Source organism: Armigeres subalbatus, chromosome 1 (assembly GCF_024139115.2).
Source record: "Armigeres subalbatus isolate Guangzhou_Male chromosome 1, GZ_Asu_2, whole genome shotgun sequence".
NCBI classification, from domain to species: Eukaryota; Metazoa; Arthropoda; class Insecta; order Diptera; family Culicidae; genus Armigeres; species Armigeres subalbatus.
In genome coordinates this window covers 51963890-51984404 of record NC_085139.1, presented here as the reverse complement: position 1 = coordinate 51984404, position 20515 = coordinate 51963890, and the positions used below count along the sequence as shown (strand labels likewise).

The 20515-nt window shown below is 38.0% G+C and overlaps 1 protein-coding gene across 3 annotated transcripts in view; it reads left to right on the top strand.

The window, feature by feature from the left end:
* The window catches only part of LOC134225416 (G protein-coupled receptor kinase 2), a 419868-nt gene that overhangs the window by 347932 nt on the left and 51421 nt on the right, over nucleotides 1-20515 (top strand). For all 3 annotated transcript variants that reach the window (XM_062705498.1, XM_062705488.1, XM_062705479.1), the window contains exon 8: nucleotides 15958-16063. In XM_062705498.1, the coding sequence (XP_062561482.1) occupies nucleotides 15958-16063 (106 nt within the window). The remainder of the gene's footprint in view (nucleotides 1-15957; nucleotides 16064-20515) is intronic.

Sequence of the window (20515 nt, the reverse complement as noted above, 5' to 3'; positions counted from 1 at the left end):
AAGGCAAACAAAACCATCATCATTAAATTGTGCATGTTGAAGAGCCTGATTTTCGACAGACTTCGTTGTCGTCACCGTCTGATGAAGTTCTACACTTTGCGTCGGAAAATATTCTGGAATTAAATTTGATGTTCTCAATGGTGAACGATAGTCTATGAAGAAAAGGCGTTTGTTGAAGGTAGCTGATTTCAAATCTCATTCGAACGCAGGAAATTTTCGTGTGAGGTATTTACGCATAGATAGATGTCATCTAAATCGATTTTATTTACTTTATATCAATTAAGATATTTGAACGTGCTTCTAGCATACGAAAAAATAATTCAATTTTTCTCCCACCTTCTTATAAACTCACTTCACGAAACCAGCACATCGCCCAACTTTTCCCATAAACGCCTACGTCTGACGGTACGTGGGATGGTACTTCATACAAAGCACCTTTTTATTAATTAACCAAAGTGGATAGATTGGAGCAATCTACACTGCCGAATACCACTTCAACATCCAATCTGCCGAGTGGCGGCAGTGGAATATCTTATGAGCTCGTTCCCATCAGAAGCCTCTGAGGAAGCTCTATTCTTATGTCGACGAACTTGTCAAAAGATGTCAAAACCACGGGCGGTCGAGCCCGACTGATGCGGATCAAAATTGAACCCTTTAACCGAAATGAAATTTACCGAAATTCGTCGAAAATTACATCAAAGGCGTGATGCCGGCGGCAAGACGGAAAAGGGTTAATAGTTACCATCGTAACCTTCGGTGTCGGTCGAAGCCTTCGCCAGGTTTTACATTTTTTTCTTGCTTTCCATTGAATAAGGTGAAAGGTTATTTTCTTAGTTATGAACAAACAAGGCGATTCAAGCTCAACGATGGTTGTTCTTGGAAGCGTGAAGAGCTGTTTCCTGGGGGACGGGGGGTCTATTTCTGTTGAGTCTGAATGAGACACCGAGGCGAAACGTCTAGGTGATTGTAATGAGAGATCCGTTTCTCGTTTTCTTATTGAGTTCTTAAGAATTTTGTTTTCCCTCAAGCTAGCCATCTCTTATTTACATTTTAGGCTCGGTCGTTTTGGCTTTCTTGTAAAGGTGAATTATTTAACTTGTTTTGACTTTTTCAAGCATCGATTTAACTTTAATTGGTATGACCCTTTGAAATAGAAATTAGAAAATTTTCATTTATTCGCCAAGCTGTTGATTACTCTTATACATTCAACCAGATAATGGCAGATTCGATTACAATTTGTAGATTGGTAAGAAACATTTAGAACTTTAAGAAACACAACTTACACACATAATTATTTTAAGAAATTCTTACAAATTTGTAGAAATCCCATAGACCATTGTCTTGAAGTCTTTTTGGAATACAATAATTATAACGGGGTTTCAGATGTTTGTGGTTTAGTGTCATGAATGACTTGGGAAAATACGATAAATTTACTATTTTTGTGTCTTTTGATATCTTGAAATTGATTTTTAAATTAAACATATCAACAAATAAAAAAGTCCAATGATTCTTTTCGGAATTTAGAAGAAAAAATTCGAAAACCTTCTCTAAATTCATGAAAACCAGGGAAAATCTCGGTTTTGGAGTTGTACAATTGAATCAAAACACGTTAGAATCCCAAAAAAAATAGCAAAAACATATTTTGATTTAAAATTCATGAATTAGTTTTAACGAGATCTTGCAAAAACGATGAATATAATGATGTTTTCGCCATCGTCCTGTGTAAGCATTGTAAAATTGCTCAATGAACTGGTCGCAACAACAAAAACACAAATCGAAATCGTAACATGAATATTCCCAAATCTGTTACGGTTCCTGAGTAAACAACCAATCTGACCCTGCCCTAAGCAGCAGAAGTTCCTTTCCTTGATGGATGACGTACATTTATTTACATCGGTTAATTTTCCTTCGCCATTTGTTGTGCTGCTGGGTTGGATAGTACACAGAATTGATAGCGAGGTGGTGTCTACTGCGTCCCACCGGGTGCCATTGGCTCTGGGCTGGGGCCACCACAACACAACACGTATCTGGAAACAGTATTCTTCAATGGAATTGTTTTGACGAAGAATTCCCCCAGCGCTTGCTGCGTCGGGCCATTTACTTGGAACGATCAAAATGATGTCCCCATACGACGTGAACATGTCGTCCTGTCACCGATGATGTAGATTTGAGTGGTGAGTAGTGTCCGCCCATCCTCATTCCTCATTGTTACATCCCGTTTGGGTTGGACAGAAATGTCAAATGATGATATCGCTTTACTCCATCAATTCTATTGTGCTTCGTCGAATTCGAAAGTGAATTAATTTATTCGACCATGGCAACCACCTGCCAGAAAACAACAGAATGCAATCCATGGGCACATCAGTTATTATCAATTTCATGTGCATGATTTAACATATTCATCCACTTTTCAATTTGGTAAAACTGTGATCGATGTTCAGTTCACATTCATTTGTTCGCTAACGAATGTGAAATGTGATCCACAGAATCATTACCGTTTTCCCCAAAAAGGTTATAGGGTAAGGCACCCATAAATAACTCTGATCCCAGTTTTCTTACACCTGTTTTAAAATTTATAATGCTCAAAAAGTATGAACTTGTTGAAAGTTCAACTTTTTTCATACAATTATTAAACAATTGTAAAAAAAATAAACTTTAACTGTTTTCAACATCTAGTTTCCGAGGAATGGATATTTTAAAATAGTTGAGCAAAAACTGAGGTGAGAGTGTCATGGCATGGGTGTCTTACCTTATTCCATATTGAAAACGCAGAAATGACATGAAAGTAATACAGAGCAGAAAACCAGTTATAGGGTTGTTATCCAGTTATATCCACAAATGATTACGTGATTTTGTAGAAGTTCTATAGATAAGTTCTATCAAAAAGTTTTTGGAGTGAACAAGTAGCCTTTTCGCTGCAGCGATATACAGCTAAGGGAGAGGCAGAAAGCAAAAATTGATTTATATTTATATTTATTTTAAAAACAGAAATAATCTACATGGAAATTAACTCGATATGCTCGATTTGTAGAACTTACTAGCGGTACAAAGCTGCGTTGTTGGGTTTGATGTAAAGCTGTGCATTCGAGTTGATATGTCAAATACTGAGTTGATTCCAATGGCGCACTCTAGACCACTGTTTGTGCGATTGCATTCGGGTTCCTCACGACTGGTCCTAATATTGTATTTTGAAAATTTTTCAACATTCCCTGTTAGAGCAAATTCTCAGAGAAGCACAAAGTCAGTCGCTGTCAAATGATTGGTATTGGCGAGTATTCCCCAAAGCGATGTCTACCGCGCAGCATCCAGCGGCATGAGGAAAGCTTTTCAAAAGGGAATCGAACCTATAACCGTTCGCTTATAAGAATGTGTGAGCAACTACGCCGCAAGTCCCCTAATTTCGCTCGCATTCTGAATTTAATTTCGTTTTATAAATTTTTGCAGTTGCATTTTTTTAATGGAATTTTTTCATGTTGTTGAGAACAGTATATATGTAGTTTCCTTTGTGCCAGAATGTAACTTCCGTAAGATTGGTGAGAGAACAGACTATTTTCTCTAATTTTCAACAAATTATAATAATCATTTTGTTCATCGTCTATACATACTCCTTGGGTTATAGCTTATTAATTGTTTCTTGTTTTAATAGTTTGATGTGCTAACTGGGCAGTGTACACAGATCCTATCACTTACCACGGTGAGTCCAAATCCAAATCGCTTTTATCCTTACCCCTTCTTCCTAACGAAATCGACTCCTGTGACAATGGTGGAGCTGCAGAGGAATACTCGGTCTCTAATAAGAACGTATTTCACACATTTTTTTTTCCGATGACCGTAAACAGGTGGTAAGCGCTACTATTGACTTTAAAAAAGGGCTCTTTTCCTTCGTGCACATTGATGATAACCAGTCTGCCTCAGACTCCATCTATGGGGAAAAGGGAGGCCATTAATCGGAAAATTTACTATCTCCAATTTGTCTAATTTATATATCATATGAAAGTATATACCCTAGATAAGAGAATCGGAAAATATTGAAGTGCTGTGTTGATTCAGTCAAAAGATATGGGCAGGTGAAGTGAAAAAAGCTGATAAAAATAAAAAATCATTACTAACTTTGATTTGTATGTTATGAAGTCATTTTTTCTCCAAATATAATGTTTTATATACCATTTCAAAGCTTAAAACTTTAGCTTTCCGATAGATTGGTTTGTTTTGCACGCGAAGTTTAATATCAAAAAGTTGTAGAAGAAAAACTTTAATTATCATAATTCTTTGCTATAAAATGGTCCCGCAAACCTAATGTCCCCAAATGTCCCCTGATCTGTAAATGGGGGATTGAAATATAACCCTAGTACCACCTTCTAGTGAGTGATTTGCTTGCGCATATTTGCGCGTTTACGAGAACGCTGCAATCAAAGTTTTCTTGAAAATTGTGGTTTTTTCTCTATACCTCGTTATGATTAGAAAATAAACAACATTATTACTAGAAATATAGCTGTTTGCTGTTTTATGCATGCTGTATTGGAACAAAAAAAAAAAACAAACAAAAAATACCGAAAAAAAATATTTTTTTTTATTCGCGGGTGACATTTCTTGAAGGACATTTTTAGTCTGAATAAATAAATAAATAAATTTTTTGAAGGGTTAACGATGGCCCTTAAAGGGTTAAAAAAAGGTTTTAAATATTCCTGCACATAGAATATGTTGCATAGAAACAGTTTTCATTGAAAAAATATTTTTGGCCGCCCATTTGTATGAGAATTCTCCATAGTGCATCGTTCGATTCCTTGTACAACTAATCACGGAGTAGTAATTTTGAATAGCATGGCCATCTTGCTCATACTCATACAAATTCTGCTACATATTTTCATTCCATTTTTAAATTTTGAATTAAAAATGGCTAATACCATGTTAGCTAATTCCAATTGTTTTTTTTTTCTAAAAAATGTTTTCTGTAGCTTTAAAATTTACGAATTTAGAGCATTTTCACTTTTCAACTTAAGGTGGTCCCACAAAAACAGTTTTTTTCTGTTTTATTTTTTAATATTTTTAAATTTCATAGCTTAGTTGTCTTCAAACGAGTTTTAGAGCTCTTCAAGACGCAACTTTTAGTGAGAGTAGTTTGTCGATACCTTTCGCAGATCAAGAATAAGCCGATGCAAATATTTAAAAAAAGACCCACCCCCTCTTTTGGATTTTTTTTTTCTTCAAACTTAACAATTTGAAGAGACCACAAAAAATATATCGGTACATTTTGAGGATTTTTAATTTTTTTTTCAACACATCCGAGGAGTTTATTTTCTTTTTTCATTTTAATATTTTTGTTTTAACAATTTTTAACAATTTTATTCATAATTTTCACATGGAAAAATTTTCTATAAACTCGTCACAGATTATATGCAACAAATTTACTGAAGGAATGGGCCACCATTCCGCTCTAATTGATGCCCTGATGCTCTGGATAACATTTCAGCCAAATCGGTCAACGTTTGGACGATGCTAAACTCATTTGAAGTTTTTTTTTATGCAAAAATAAATGGAGAAAAGCGTAGATCAGCAAATTTGAGCTAGATGGCAACATTAACTACGTAGAACTATACTGTCGTTCTTCGCATAATTGTCCCATGTTACCATGTTAAAAAAAACACGAGTAAATTTGTCCCACTGAAAAAATGAAATTGTCGTTTGATGATGCTCATTACGCTCCAAAATATTTGCTAAATTTAAGCTCCAACCGATTCTGAAATTATTGAGACAAATTAAAGCTAGCTTGATTCTTTTATCAGACGCAATAGGGGACAGTTATGCGTAGAAATGCCGTATAATACTCATTCATTTATTGCAGAATTAGTATTTCTCTGTGCAGTTTGAGCAAATTTCGTTTCTTTTACACTAGAAAGGTGATATCATCACCTATACTACATATCAGTAAAACACAAACTAACTTCGCCGGGTAAACTATTATCCCCTCGCGTCTTTCAGTATAACATTCTGAATTTATGTACTCAAGAAATGAACGAGTCTCAACCACGAAAAGTTGCGTCTTGAAGAGCTCTAAAAGTCGTCCGAAGACAACATAGCTGAGAAATTTGAAATTAAAAAGTTAGAAAAGAAAAACTGCTTCTTGTGGGACCATCCAAAATTGGAATGAGAAAAATGCTCTAAATCCGTATTTTTTTTAGGAAAAATATTGGAATTAGCTGGGCTACAATTTCACAGAATGATGTTTAACCCTATTCCTGCATTTGAAAAAGTTGATTTTCCTATTTCATGAACGTGGGGACCACCCTAATAGGGTCCTAGCTATGAGGAACAACTTTGGAGATCAAAGTTTTTATTTCAATCCTGCTATTTGGACGGTCGGATATTAAATTAAACCGTTCTTGGTGATCAACCTTTTCAAAGGATGTTCAAACTGTGGATTTAATTGGATTTTAGTTTTAGTACTTGTCTTACAGATTTTAGCGTTTTATATATGATTTTCACTAACAATTTTAGTTTGTTTTTCTCTCTGTTTCGACTTCCGTTTTAATCGTCCTTTTTCGCTACTGTTGTGTATTATACAATTTTTTTTTATTTATTTTGCCTAGTATATTTCATTGTACACTATGCTTTACCTTTTCGTCCCTATGTCGTTTGTCTAGATTTCAGTCCTACCATTTAAAGGGCTGCAGGGGTGTATTTGCTTACCACTGTCTTCGGTCTATTAACTGTTTGCCGGAGCATAATTTCAATGGTTGCAAAACATATTTAATTCATTCCGGACCTACCTACTGTGTGCGGGATGTGATAAAAAAACCAAATTTATGCTCATCAAGTAAATCACTCAATTACGCATCAACTTATATTTTCCTTTGGAACTTCACTTCACTTAATTTTCCATTTGTTTTGTTTTGCTATTTTTTACCTCTTCTCTATCTGTCAACTGTCGACCAACACGGATTAATACAGCAAATTTGTTCTCCAAACACGGCTCCTGACACGGCTGCGTACATGCAGTGCCAGAACATTCCCTGGCCCGTAAATCTGCCCCTGAGGTCATTCCTGGCTCCGGGTTACTTTCTCTTGCTTTCATCACTGCTGCGAAGCTAGCAGATTGCTTGTACCTTCCGGTGCAGGTACGCACCCACGCTTATCGGTATTTACCATATTCGGATATGATGGGTTCTTTCCCCAATCCCTGGACACAACACTTCCGATTGAAATTACTCTCAACATAAACTTCAACTTCCGCTTGCGGTGATCTCAAGTCACCGAACTTTTTTGACACCTGTTTCAGCTTCTCGGACTTATTTGAATGGTTTTCCTTTTGTTTCAATGGACGTTGATATTTCCAGGTTTCTCCGTTTCTCCACACCACAAATTGTCCAACCAATTTTCGAACGAACGGGAATCAGTCATTCGATTTACCTACACGATACTCTAATGGTGGAAACAAATGCAGGTTATCTGATTTTTGACAAAGATCACATGACTATTAAAAACACAGAATGACATAGTCAGACCAGGGTTCATATATCAGGGTTCACTCACTTCGACAGTAGATGGTAGAGACTAACGCGGGGGTGAAAAATTCATTTTCAGTGCAAAACATAAACAAACTCGGTGGCTGCCCCATATAAAAATCCAAGATGGCTGAATCATGAAATTGGCATACTGCTACACCTGTTTGTATTCACCTTGAGTCAGACTACTATTCCACCGACATTCATTCGGCTGTCACTGACAGTGTTTACCATGTGCAGACATAACATAATTAGCCTTCACTGTCATAAGACGAGTTTAGTACAATTCCAATTTAATTCCACCACCTCGTATTATTTTTACATATACGTATTTCGACCTCAACTGTACGGTCGTCTCCAGTGTCTCGTACTTGTTTAAATTGACGTTTACCGTTAAAAGTGCCCTACACTGAAAAAAATCAGTTTTAAAAATTAAAACTCGATTTGCGAAAAAACGCTTTGTTTGATTTGTATGAAATTGTGTCTCAAGATAGGTGATTATGTTCCCTACCAACCGTCCATACATCACAAACTGGGCACTTTGAAGGAAAAAAGTTTTTCTAACAAAAACTTTTTCTTGTCGGAATTATTTTCAGTGTATTTTTACCCGTTGCGATTAGTTACGACCTAAATATTGTACTCTGCTTGACTGTACAGGAATATTTTAATATATGTATGTATATGTTAAATCCACTGACACTCCTTCACACTGAAAAAAAAAATCAATTCCGACAAGAAAAATGTTTTGTTAGAAAAACTTTTTTCCCTTAAAAGTGTCAAGCTTGCGATGTATGGACGGTTGGTAGGCAACATAATCACCTATCTTGAGGCACAATTTCATACAAATCAAAAAAAGCGTTTTTTCGCAAATCGAGTTTTAATTTTTAAAACTGATTTTTTTCAGTGTAGGGCTCAATTTGAATTGTTTCCGATATCTTTATTAGAAACTTTGACTGATTTTGCGATAGTCACCCATACAACATTTTTTTGTAGGATGCGTCGTTTTTTAATTGTATTTATTTGAAAAAATCAATAAAAAAAATTTGGCCTTTTTCAAGAGATAGTCTGGATCAAATTTGGAAAAACTATGTATGTACTTTTCTTTTTACAGCACCACTTAAAATATTGCACAAAAAGTCAACATAAACAATAAGAACACTTAAATGTTCCCAAAAGTTCTTGGTATTTTGACTTCATGCATTTTTATTACAGCAAAAATCCATTAATTCCGCTAAGTGGATTATTCCATTGCTGTCGAGCGTTGATTTCGAACCAAACACCGCATAGGTCAAGTGACCATCACGATAGTCAAGATGACATGGATATGACAACCACAACATCAGGAAAGTTTTCCTATCATTCATGCTGGTGATCACAGGCAGAAGAAGTGAAGACATGGTGAGTGACCAAGCGCTAGTTGCTAAAATGTCACTTTCATGGTGATCGTTACACCAAGCATGTGAGATCCACATTGAGCATCACAATTGAGTACTTGACACATGACCTGGATTTTGTTATTGTCACGCTTTGCGTGACTTGTACGGTGACACTTTGCAGCACTGCTCATAACGCTTGAGTAGGGTTATATTTTTGTCCAAGGGTGCATTGCTCTAAGCAAGGATGTTATCGATCATTTAGTAATCTACCTTCGATCATTTAGTAGTTTTTCAATAACTCATTCCAGAGGCTAAATTTAAAAATGTGTTGTAAGGAGGACTTCTAGTGCAAAGGTTTATCTACAACTCTGCCTAACAGTTCGTTGTTTGAATTTCACTAATAACGGAGCTATAGCGCTAGTAGCAGTATCTTAGACTAAATGATTGCATATTTTGTTATCATTTAGTATAAGTATAGCAACTAGCACCGTAATTCCTTTAGCAGTGGAATTCGAACATCGACCTGTTAAGAAGAGGTGTAGGAAAACCTTCGCACTAAAAGTCCACCATACAACACATTTTGAAATTAAGCCTCTGGAATGAGTTATTGACAAACTACTGATCGAACGCAGATTACTAAATGATCGATAACATCCTTGGCTCTAAGTATAACATCAAAGGCTGGAGAGTGAAAACTCTCCAAAATGTCACGTGTCATTTGACATAATGTCATTTGAATGACATTTGGCCTCCCACGCCCCAGATTACATATTTACAGCAAAGTCTCGTTAGACAAAGTTGTAGGCCCGCTATAAGTTCGTCATACAACATGAATTGATAGCTACCTTCTGAAACAAGTTCTGGGAAAATTATACAAACGGATGCAAATGACGTTTTACAACACTGATTTTGACTCTTCAATCAAAAAATATATAAATTTCCAAACGTCATTGAATTTTCATTCACAAAATATTAAGAACAAATAGAGAAGAACGTTTATTATAGTACTTGGTAGGTCACCGTGAACTTTTATATCGTTAATTTTTTGACATTTTTCGGTGAAAACTTAACACACACTTGCATAATTTTGCATAACGTTTCGACCTACTGTTTTTCAGCCATCATCAGATCTAAAATTAATTGAACACAAAGTTAACAATTTTCATTTAATAAAATACAAAATACAATTTTCTTCTACCTACTTGCAATTAATCAATCGTTCACCACCAGTGTGGCTTATTATAGTAGAATATTGAAAATTTCGTTGCACACTAGGAAAAAACGACAAGTTTTGGGACAAACGCACTTTTTTTAAAAACGCGTTTTTTTCTAAATAGTGCAAGTTTGCGCAGAATCTCAATCTCAAAGTATTCATCCCAAATATGATCCCCAACTAAATATATCCACAAGGAAATGCGGGGAAAAAAGTTGCTGACTTTTAAATATGGAAATACCTTTATGTTCAGTGTTTTCTTCGTATTTTGATTTTTAAATTTTATTCCTTCAAGATACCACGATATGATATATAAACCTTGGTATCGTATCAGAAAAAAACCTTTGAAAAACTGGTACGATGTGAAGCAAGATTTTTAAGAGAAAACCCGCGGTTTTTACCTTTTTTCAACTTTGAATATTGATTTCTCAAAAACTCTAACTCGTAGGGATCAGAATTTTTAGGTTTTGCATATCTTCTGAATTTACTTTCGGAAAAAGTTGTAAAAAAAACAATTGGTGAAAGTCGATTTTTCCGATTAATGTCGGCCTAAATCCCCATAGTGCGCTGTCATTTACGCGAAAATGATCGAAATTCCGGAAGATGTTGAAACCAGAGTCTCTTAATTCTCGTGTATACATGTGCCATGAGCTACACAAGCTCATGTAGCATAGATTGTGTGCGGCGACGAGAGAAGCTAGCGCGCACAAAAAATAACTGAGTGAGCGCGTCTCAATGTACGTCTCATGAGACTCATCTCATGCGCCAGGAATGTATAGCTGGCGTAACTAATGTAACGATGTTATTGAATGAAAATTTCCCGCTCTAGTTGTTCTACACACCTTTGCTGTTGTTCGCAAAGGCTCGCCATGGCAAACAGCACATGAGCTGATCGCATTGAGATGTCTCAATGCGACTTACCAATGTTAATGTGAGGTACACAAGCTTCGTGAGACTCGCGTGCGTCAAATTTTATGTGCGCGTAGCAATCTATGCTCAATCTCATCTTTTTTGTACGCGTGCACGATGTCTGGTTGAAACACCGCTTTGCGAGCGGCTATCTGCCGTTTCGAGATGCGATAGATTCCACGCCCCAGCTCCGGACACTGCTGTGTCGACTACGGCTACGATTCTCTGACTCTTCCGTGGTTTAGTTTCTTTCTCCGATGCGTCTCTACTCTCGACAAGTATCGGCACTTTTTTCATAGACTTCGGTTTGTACTTACTTTGCTGACGTCTGCTCCCGTGCCCAGCGAGTCTGTTCCTTTCGGATACGCTCCAGGAAGTCTTGGACGACAGCTGCTCGATCGTCTTCTTGGTGTCTTGGTGTGGACATCCACCCACTTCTCCACTTTTCGTTCTCCGATGCCTCTACTCCCGACAAGTATCGGCACTTTTTTCATAGACTTCGGTTTGCACTTACTTTGCTGAGGTCTGCTCCCGTGCCCAGCGAGTGTTCCTTTCGGATGCGCTCCAGGAAGTCTTGGACGACAGCTGCTCGGTCGTTTTCTTGGTGTCTTGGTGTCTTGGTGTGGACATCCACCCACTTCTCCACTTTTCGTTTAGGCTGTTCTTCCTTCGTCACGCCAACAGCACAGCTTTGATCCTTTAAAGGGTTAACCCTTTTGACACTGCTGTCGAATTGCTGCCGGATCGCATCCCGCTTCTCCAAAGCGGATCTCAACTTCTCCCTTTTCCGCAGCCATAGTTGAGCGTTCAACAATGTTTGCTCTTACTGCAACCGCTGCTCTTCTTACTGCAAAAGTTCGTGATTGTCTTAAGACAGAGAGCAAAGCGCCTTTTTCTATTTCAGGCAACCAAATGAAAGAATCGTAAGTTCTTTGAACAATTTCTCATGAAAGGATGTTATGCTTTATTTTAAAATTAAAATTTCTAAATTATTGTAATAGAGATATGCGAAGAATAGTGACTAGTCGTTAAATTAATCATCTTCCTTTAATTCATCGAGTTGAAAGTGGTAATAAATACAAACATAAAGCAGATATTGCACACTTTCATGTCCTGTCATGGAAAAATATTTCTTGAGATGTCTTCATCCTTCGCATTTCTATAGATATTGAAAAGCGCTTTGCAAAGGCTTTCTCCTTGGATAGTTGTTCCTCTTCCAACTGCTTCTCAACCGGATCTGCATCTTTTTCACACCCTCCATCGTCCTTTTGGTCGATCTTCTTGTCACCTCGCGTCTTGTTTCTCGTGTCTGGGACTTTCAACTTTTGAAGACGTTTCTGAAGCATTTCTTTGGGAGGTCTTTTTTGGGGAGATCGGTCTATCGAGACTTCTATTACCTGTCGGTGGTGTTTGCTATCAGAATCTTCAAATCGACGTTTGAATGTTTGTTTTCAAAAGTGATATGTCATTTTAAAAACTTGGCATTGAACATAAAACTTTTTTATTACGGATTGCATCCTCCATATAAAACAAAATCGGGCTTTAAAAATCATCACAAATTACTATTCCATCTGACTTTACTGCCTATCATTTTTTTGTCTTTGGGCCTATATCGCAAGACCCAAGAAATCGAACAATAGCCACAAGGTGAGAGTTATGATATAGCTTAATATGCTAAATGATCACTCATTTAGTAAACTTTGTGTTACTTGTCGTTTACGGCAAGAGAAAATATGATTCCTTCTAGGATATTTTTTTCTAGTAGACGTAATTGTATTTGACCTTAAAACTCGAGATGGCCGATACTCTCTGTATTGAGTCTACTTCGCTCAACAGGCGTTACTACCGGAAAGAATGGAATCCAATCAATATTTTGTATTACAAGCACATTCTCCGTTCTAAAGACAAAATAAATTTCGACTCTTAAAAAAAAAGAAATCCTAGCTTTCTTTAAGGACAATCCTCACGGATTCCAATTTTTAAAAGTACAGGAACAACTGTCATTTTTATTTTTTTAGAAATAATAAAAATGACAGTTGTGCGTTGCTTCTGAATTGAGTGGTGTGCCCTTGAAAACGCGAGTACTTTTATATTGGGATTCCGTGAGGATTGTCCTTTAAAGGATACATTTGCTTGGCATGCTGGAAGCAAGGACATGGCTCTATCTTTCAATGTGCAAGTGAAATATGATTTCTTTCTCTTCTGTTTTTGATTTTTTTTTTCAAGGAATGCATTTGACAAATTTAAGACGATATACGATGACATTCGTTTTCAAAGCTTGTATTTGGTCGGAATAATTCAATTCAAAAAGGAAAAAAATATCAAATCTTCTGCTTCTTCTTCTGAATTGGTCTGTGGCTGAATGAATTTTATTCATTACTTCGGCAGATATGTTCGTTACAGTTTCTGACGGGTTTTTATGATATTTCCCCATACCAAAATTACGAGTAACATTGAGTAATTCGCGAAAAACTGAAATTAAGCTTTGTAAGGAAATTTTGCATGGGAAGTTCTTAACGCACATGTACGCCTACTATGCAGGATAACGTCTGCCGTGTCAACTGGTTCCTAATAAAAAGAATGAATCTGCAAAAACTGTCTTTCTTATGAGGATTCACTGATGATGACCGATTTTTCACATTGATAATTGACAACTTTCCAGTGGAGAACAAAATTAGCCATAATTTCAAATTAGTTCAACACTTTTAAATCTTACAAGTGATTGTATGTACATTAAAATGTTTTCATTTTAACAAAGACCCTTTGTATTGTTTTTTGCCCCATGTTTAAGGACGAATTTTTGCCTTTACAATCCAATTTTGTTCCACCTCACGTTTGTCAAGGGCATCACTGTCAACACTGAAGCAACAAGCAGCTGTCAGCTGTTTATTTTACGCTTGCTGCGTCGCAGCAAAGCCAAAACAAAAAGATGACAAATTTTCGTTGCTTCTTTATCAAGATTGGTGCCTCTGTGACGCGCGGTATATGTAATTTATTTGGATTCTATACAGTTTCACCTTAAATCATGCAATAAATCATTATTTCAGAAGATATATCACGTGTTGTAACTATATCGCTTCACACATCTAATTTCAAGCTTAATAACATTAGGGTGAAATAGTATGGATAGATTAAGTAACCACCACTACGGCGTCCTTGAAAAACGACTGGTTCATCTACTCAATAAAATAATGATGAATGACCTTATGGGTTAATATCACTCAAATAACAAACCAGAACCAGAAACTTAATAAATAATTTGAAAAAAAAAATGAAAAACATACCTATGTTTGCTCTGCAGTTTTTCCGCTACAAAAAAAATGTTCAGTCTACATTATGAGAGACCGAGAATGACATCCCTGCCTTTAATAACTAAGTTGGGTCAGAGGTTTCAGCCGTGATAACTGCTTGTGGTGCAAGTTGCAATCATGCTTTTTTAAGCCAAACCTAAATTCTTCGGGAAGATGCCGTAATTTGCTGCATTGATAAGAAGAGAACATGGGCTATTTACATCAGCATTGTAAATTTTACCAGCCCACCAAAGCTCGAACTAATTTCCACATTGTTCCATTTTTTTAAGTATTGATAGACACTATCAATTATTATTTTTTGTAGTCTTGGTTTGCCATATGGATGCGATATTCATGAGATCAATCCTTTCCGTTTTTCAAAGTCATACTATGCTACAAGCTTCCAACTGTACGGCTGCATTCGTTCAATCCCTACACAGGGCCACATCCTGCCGGGGCTTCCTGTTCACTTATATCGAGCCCACACAACCAGCATCAAAAGCAATGCTTCACTTCATTAATTTCAGATTACATGGCTGAGTGGACATTTATCTTCGTCTACGATTCTCGGCTTCCGATCCAGCTCGCTAGGCTGAGTGTGAAAATGAATATGTCCGTTGCTAGCCGCCGTATCGAGCGACACCAGAATAGTCACATTCGTTCGAAATTATACGGTGAAACAAACCTCTCCACCCTGGGTAAGCACCAAGACGAAAAGTTTATTGAATCTGGCATTTTATACGGTCCATTTCCTTGCGTGATTTGCACTTTTGGGAATATGAGTTTGGTAAGATGGCATAAAGAAGCTTCTCCTCGTCACAGGCACAGTTTTTTCCTCCTCAAACCACACCATGCTAGGTCCCAAATTTGGCATCCATCAATCCCGCAACCAAATATTCAGTTTTGCATAGTCTGGTAGTTATTATATCTTTAACTAGCAGACCCAACGAACTTCGTTTCGCCTGAAATTGATTTATTTTCTGAATAATTCTTGAGTTATGAAGAAATTGATGTTTCATTTGTATGAGAGCCCCCCTTTCCAAAGGAGGGAGGGATCTCGAACCATCTTAGGAACCTTCCCCGGCCCCAAAAACCTCTGCATACAAATTTTAACGCCGATCCGTTCAGTAGTTTCGAAATCTATAAGGTTCAGACAGACAGAAATTCATTTTTATGTATATAGATTTTTACACAGGAATTATTATTTACCATTGCAACGCTTATATGATTTTAAAAAGTTTATTTTTGGTTATAAAATAAATTATGAGTATAAAAATTCAAGTATGATTGACTAATCGATTGACTGTATGTACTGTACTGTATTACTAATGTTTCACAGTATGACACCTTGGTTCTATACGAGGGACGGCTGTACGCATAAGAACTGTATTTCATACAATCAATTTCATTGCCGAAGGCAGTTATGTCAAACCATGGATATCAACATCGAAACGAGTGGGTATTCGGTCTTTTGGGAATCGATATTGACATTGATCTGGCACTGACGCTAACTGGCTGTCGGGGGGTAAATACTTGGCTGCTGGGCTTACGGTCCCACACCTGCACCTGACCGTGAAACGCAGGAAGTCGAATTCATCAATTTACAATTTGGTTTGATTTTGATCAATTGGAACTTAATCATTTTGTTTGTCTCGCTCTCTTTACAGATACTTACAATGGAAATGGCTAGAGGCACAACCAGTTACTTATAAAACGTTTCGAATGTACCGAGTCTTGGGGAAAGGTGGCTTTGGCGAAGTGTGTGCATGTCAGGTAAGTCCGAAATGTAATTTAGTCTCTTATATTTAGAAGCAGTAGATCTCAAAATTAGTATTTTTATGAAGAATGCTTTATTAACGGGGAACAGGTCCAGTCGCTCGACAACATTAGACGGCGTATAATATTAGATTGTCATAAGCCGTTAGTCGCTCATTAAATGCTCCCACTCGTTGAGTGCTATATGTTCCTGTGTGCTGTGTAGGAAACCAATTCCTTAATGTCAAAAAGGGTTGTCACTTCGATGACCAGAACATAACGATATCTATCCCGACAGTAATAAGAGTTTTCCACATTTTGACTCACATACTTCATTTTGTGACAATAAATTCAAATATTATCCTTAAAAGTCATTCAATAGCTGCTATTTACTTTAATTTTGGCCTAAGTCAATTGACAATTACTCACAATCTCACGCTATTTAACGACAGCTCGATCCGTAGAATGCATTATTTTGAAATATAGTACTAAGAATCCTTAGTCATAAGAATCGCTGATGGTGTTTTCAGTTTAATTGGGAGGCGTCAAATACTCGAAAAAATTACGTTTTAATTTTCGTGCACAGAAGCAGAAGTTAATTTCCCTGATCCCTTCCACACAATCTAACACCACCATCAGCTATCTTTGTATAAGGGCATTCTCCCTTCATAAAAGGATCTATTTTCCAGGAAGGGCTTTGGTTAATTCGCTGGAGATTGGAAGCAGTGCTGCGTTATCGTGTGTATTTGAAGTATTTATGCCTCTGTGCACTGTACAGGGGACATATTGGGCTGCTCAATGCGTTTTCTGCTATCATCATCGGCACAACAAACGACTCCAGTGTGCATCCATTACAATGATGCAGCTGGGCGTTGCAATCTATTTTGCACCGTGAACGTTTGGCCCTTATAATGACGGTTTCTCATTGAATATGAATTACACACAATATCTGGATGCGAACCGGCCCTTTGCGTGTCGGTCCAACTACCTATACCTACCCATAGACCCAACAACCCACTTGTGTGCATCAACCAGCGACGATGACGACCACTTGAAAGTTCCTGCTGTTGCACCTACCGGAGCACTGGTGCAGTTCAGAAGAACCAGCTGGAGCCCGGGCTAAGTGCAGTCGTGTGGGCGGACAATTCGAAAGGGAGAAGAAGGCGAGATAGCGAAAGACCCGTGTAAGCCGCCGAGATTTACTGGCAATGATTTGAAATTGAACTCGTTCTCGCACCGTGTTGCCCTCGTTCCCGACTGTACGAACCAAGGCAAGGGTGGACTGGGATCTACATATTTATGCACTAATGCTGCCACAGCACTTTCCTTATTTCGCTGACCGACTGACGACCGTATCGCATCGTACGTCAACGGTTTGGTCCACTTGAGCAACACTGGAAGAGACAGTCAGAGCGGTCGAGATGGGGCAGGAGGAAAAGATCTCCTTCATCTGTTGGTGTTCTTAGCCGGTCTTCTCGCTGATTACTCGAGGACATTCCAGTGGTAATCGAGAACAAGTAAGTATTCGTCCGGATGGCAAGCGGCGAGGAAGACCTGGAGGACGTGTACATCACGATGTGATCGTCTGCATACAAATTGGCTGCAATTTGAATAAAGATGCGGAAAGTTTTTCTCTACGATGGCGGTGCGATGGTACAGATTCCTTTCCCCGGGTTCGGTGATGCTAGATGTATGCTCCAGAATCACCCAGCCAGAGCCGGGTGCTACAAACCAACAGCCGATGACGGAGCCAATTCAAACAGCTCTCTATTTTTATTGCATGTTTTTCGTAACTTCTAATGGGAAGTCGATGCTGTTCTGGTCGATGAATAGTAATGATGCATTAGGGAGAATTTCCTTTTGAGTTTCTTCTCGTTTACGAAATGAGCTCCAACGAAGTGAAGTTTTCACTTAAAGTAGTTTACGCCGAGTGAAAGTTTGTCGAAATTCAATTTTCTGGCAAGGAAGTGATGCTATCGGATGATAGTGTTGGAAACTAAATTGCAGTTTTGCTTTAATTTGTCAGTTATCCACTGTCGTCCCAAATTCTACTACAGATAGAAAGTATATTTTGGTATATTAATATGCTAACGGGTAAATTAAACAGATAGTAGTGAAAAACATCTTATCTTTGGGATATGCCCTGTTATTGTGGTAATGTTGGAATAGTCCGTTCCACTCCGAGGCGCATCCACGTTCCGAGTCGTGGGTAGGACAATTAGGAAAGGCCAATTTGGGCAAATGTTCTGATATTAACATTAGCATTAAGCGATTCGTATGAATGTGTAGGTGTTACAACCCTAGGCTGTCGTATGAGAGTAGCATTTTCTGGGTAGACGATATTGGTAACAAAAGGTGATATTGGTAATACAACATGTTATGAACTTGTTTGAAATAAGAGTAAAAATAACAAGCAAAAATGACACAAAATTGCACGAAATACCATAAAAATATCAGCGTTTACCATTAACATGAACTTATCAATATCTTGAGGTATTAGTTTGTTCTTGTTAAGGTCACTCCTGACGGAATCCAAGTTTAAAAGTGCTCGCGTTTTCGGGGGCACACCACTCGTTTCAGAGGCGGCGCACAACTGTCATTTTTGTTGATTTAGCTTTGCTTCGTCGCAGCATGCGTGAAATAATAAAAATGACAGTTGTGCGTTGCTTCCGTATCGAGTGATGTGCCCCCGAAAACGCGAGCACTTTTAAACTTGGATTCCGTCAGGAGTGACCTTAATAGCAAAACCTGATATTTTTATGATATTTCGGCGCAAATTTCAAATTTTTTCGCTTGTTATTTTTACTCTTATTTCAAACAAGTTCATATCATGTTTTGTTATCAATATCATGGTTTCTACCCGGGTTCTGCTGAAATCCGTTACCACAGAGGCACTCTCCAACAGGCGAGATCTGTCCTGGTCATGTGCTTGCGAATATTTTATGGGAAAGAATTGACAGTGTGGAAGGCATAACAGTAGGAATCGTTTTGGTGGAATACGATAAACAAAAAAAAAGACATGCAAAATAGGAAAGAGACGAGCCTGCGATCGAGCACACAAGTGGGCTTCGTGGCCGTGCGGTTAGTGTCCACCCAGCTTGTCTTCGATTTGGACAACCCTTCTTGTATTTAGAAATCGATGCACATTCTGCCTATATTACCGATGACATCCCATGTTGATAATAAATCCATTTCCAATAATCCATTATAAACTTTCGGAAATGGATCTAGCGATTGGAAGCAAACTACCAAGAAATCGCATGATTGTTAAATAATCTTTTTAAGAGCTCAGATTCATTTTCCGATCAGATTTCAAGCGGGATTTGGGATGGCTCATAAGCTCATGGCGGCGAAGCCTCAATAAAGAAATAAAAGAAGTCGACCGATATCTAACCTGGCAACAGGTTAAAGCGATAGCCGGGCAACGCTCAGGATGGAGATCTTTCAAGTCGGCCCTTTGTACCACCGGAGGTGTACAGAATCCATAAATAAATAAAATAAATCTACGTTTAATTAGTTTGGTAAGCATTCTATCAGTACTGATAGTTTTCGCAATCGTCACGAGAAAGCAAAAACAGTTGCAATTTCATTTTCAAGAGATCAAATGAAAATGTAGCGAGCTCCCGGTAACCTGTCACATTACAAGCAGTCATGATGGAAATGTTGCTTTGTTTTGAAATCTAAATTTCTAAATAATTTTAATAGATCTGTGCAAATAACGATGACTAGTCGATAAAATGATTATATGGTTCTGATTTTCTTGGAGAAGAAACAGCTTTTTTACCATAGTTTAATGCACTTTCATGAAATAAAAATCCGTGAAAATGTTATAGAATTCCTTTCATTGTTTATGTTTTCTATGAAAGCGGGAGAGAATACAATGTAAATATCGTGATTTGGTTACAGTAACTCCTTCTTCTTCTTCTTCTTCTTCTTCTTCTTATTGGCATTACATCCCCACACACTAGGGCAGCAGGGACTATGTCCAAGGGCTTGACGATCCCTCCCCAGGCCATCTGCGAGTTGTGGGGCTTGCCTAGGATGTGGTGGGGTTTGACAGTGGGCCCTGTTAAACCTCTATAAAAAGCTGCATGTATCCGCAAGTAGGCCCCACCAAAGCGACCGTGTGCCGCTCAAAGCGCACAAGCCCAAGTCCTGGTGTTAGGTGGGACGCTAAACAGCCCTGACACGACGGCCCTCCGACGAGACAGGAGGTTTGCGCAGGCCCAATAAGCCGCCTAGAAAACCAATCATTACGAACAATATAAGAGATAATGCGACTCGATATAATCGGCAAAGACCTAGGCGACGAATACAGGATCACGATTGGAAGCTTGGAACATGGAATTGCAAGTCGCTAGGTTTCGCAGGTTGCGACAGGATGATCTACGATGAATTACATCCCCGCAACTTCGACGTCGTGGCGCTGCAGGAGATTTGCTGGACAGGACAGAAAGTGTGGAAAAGCGG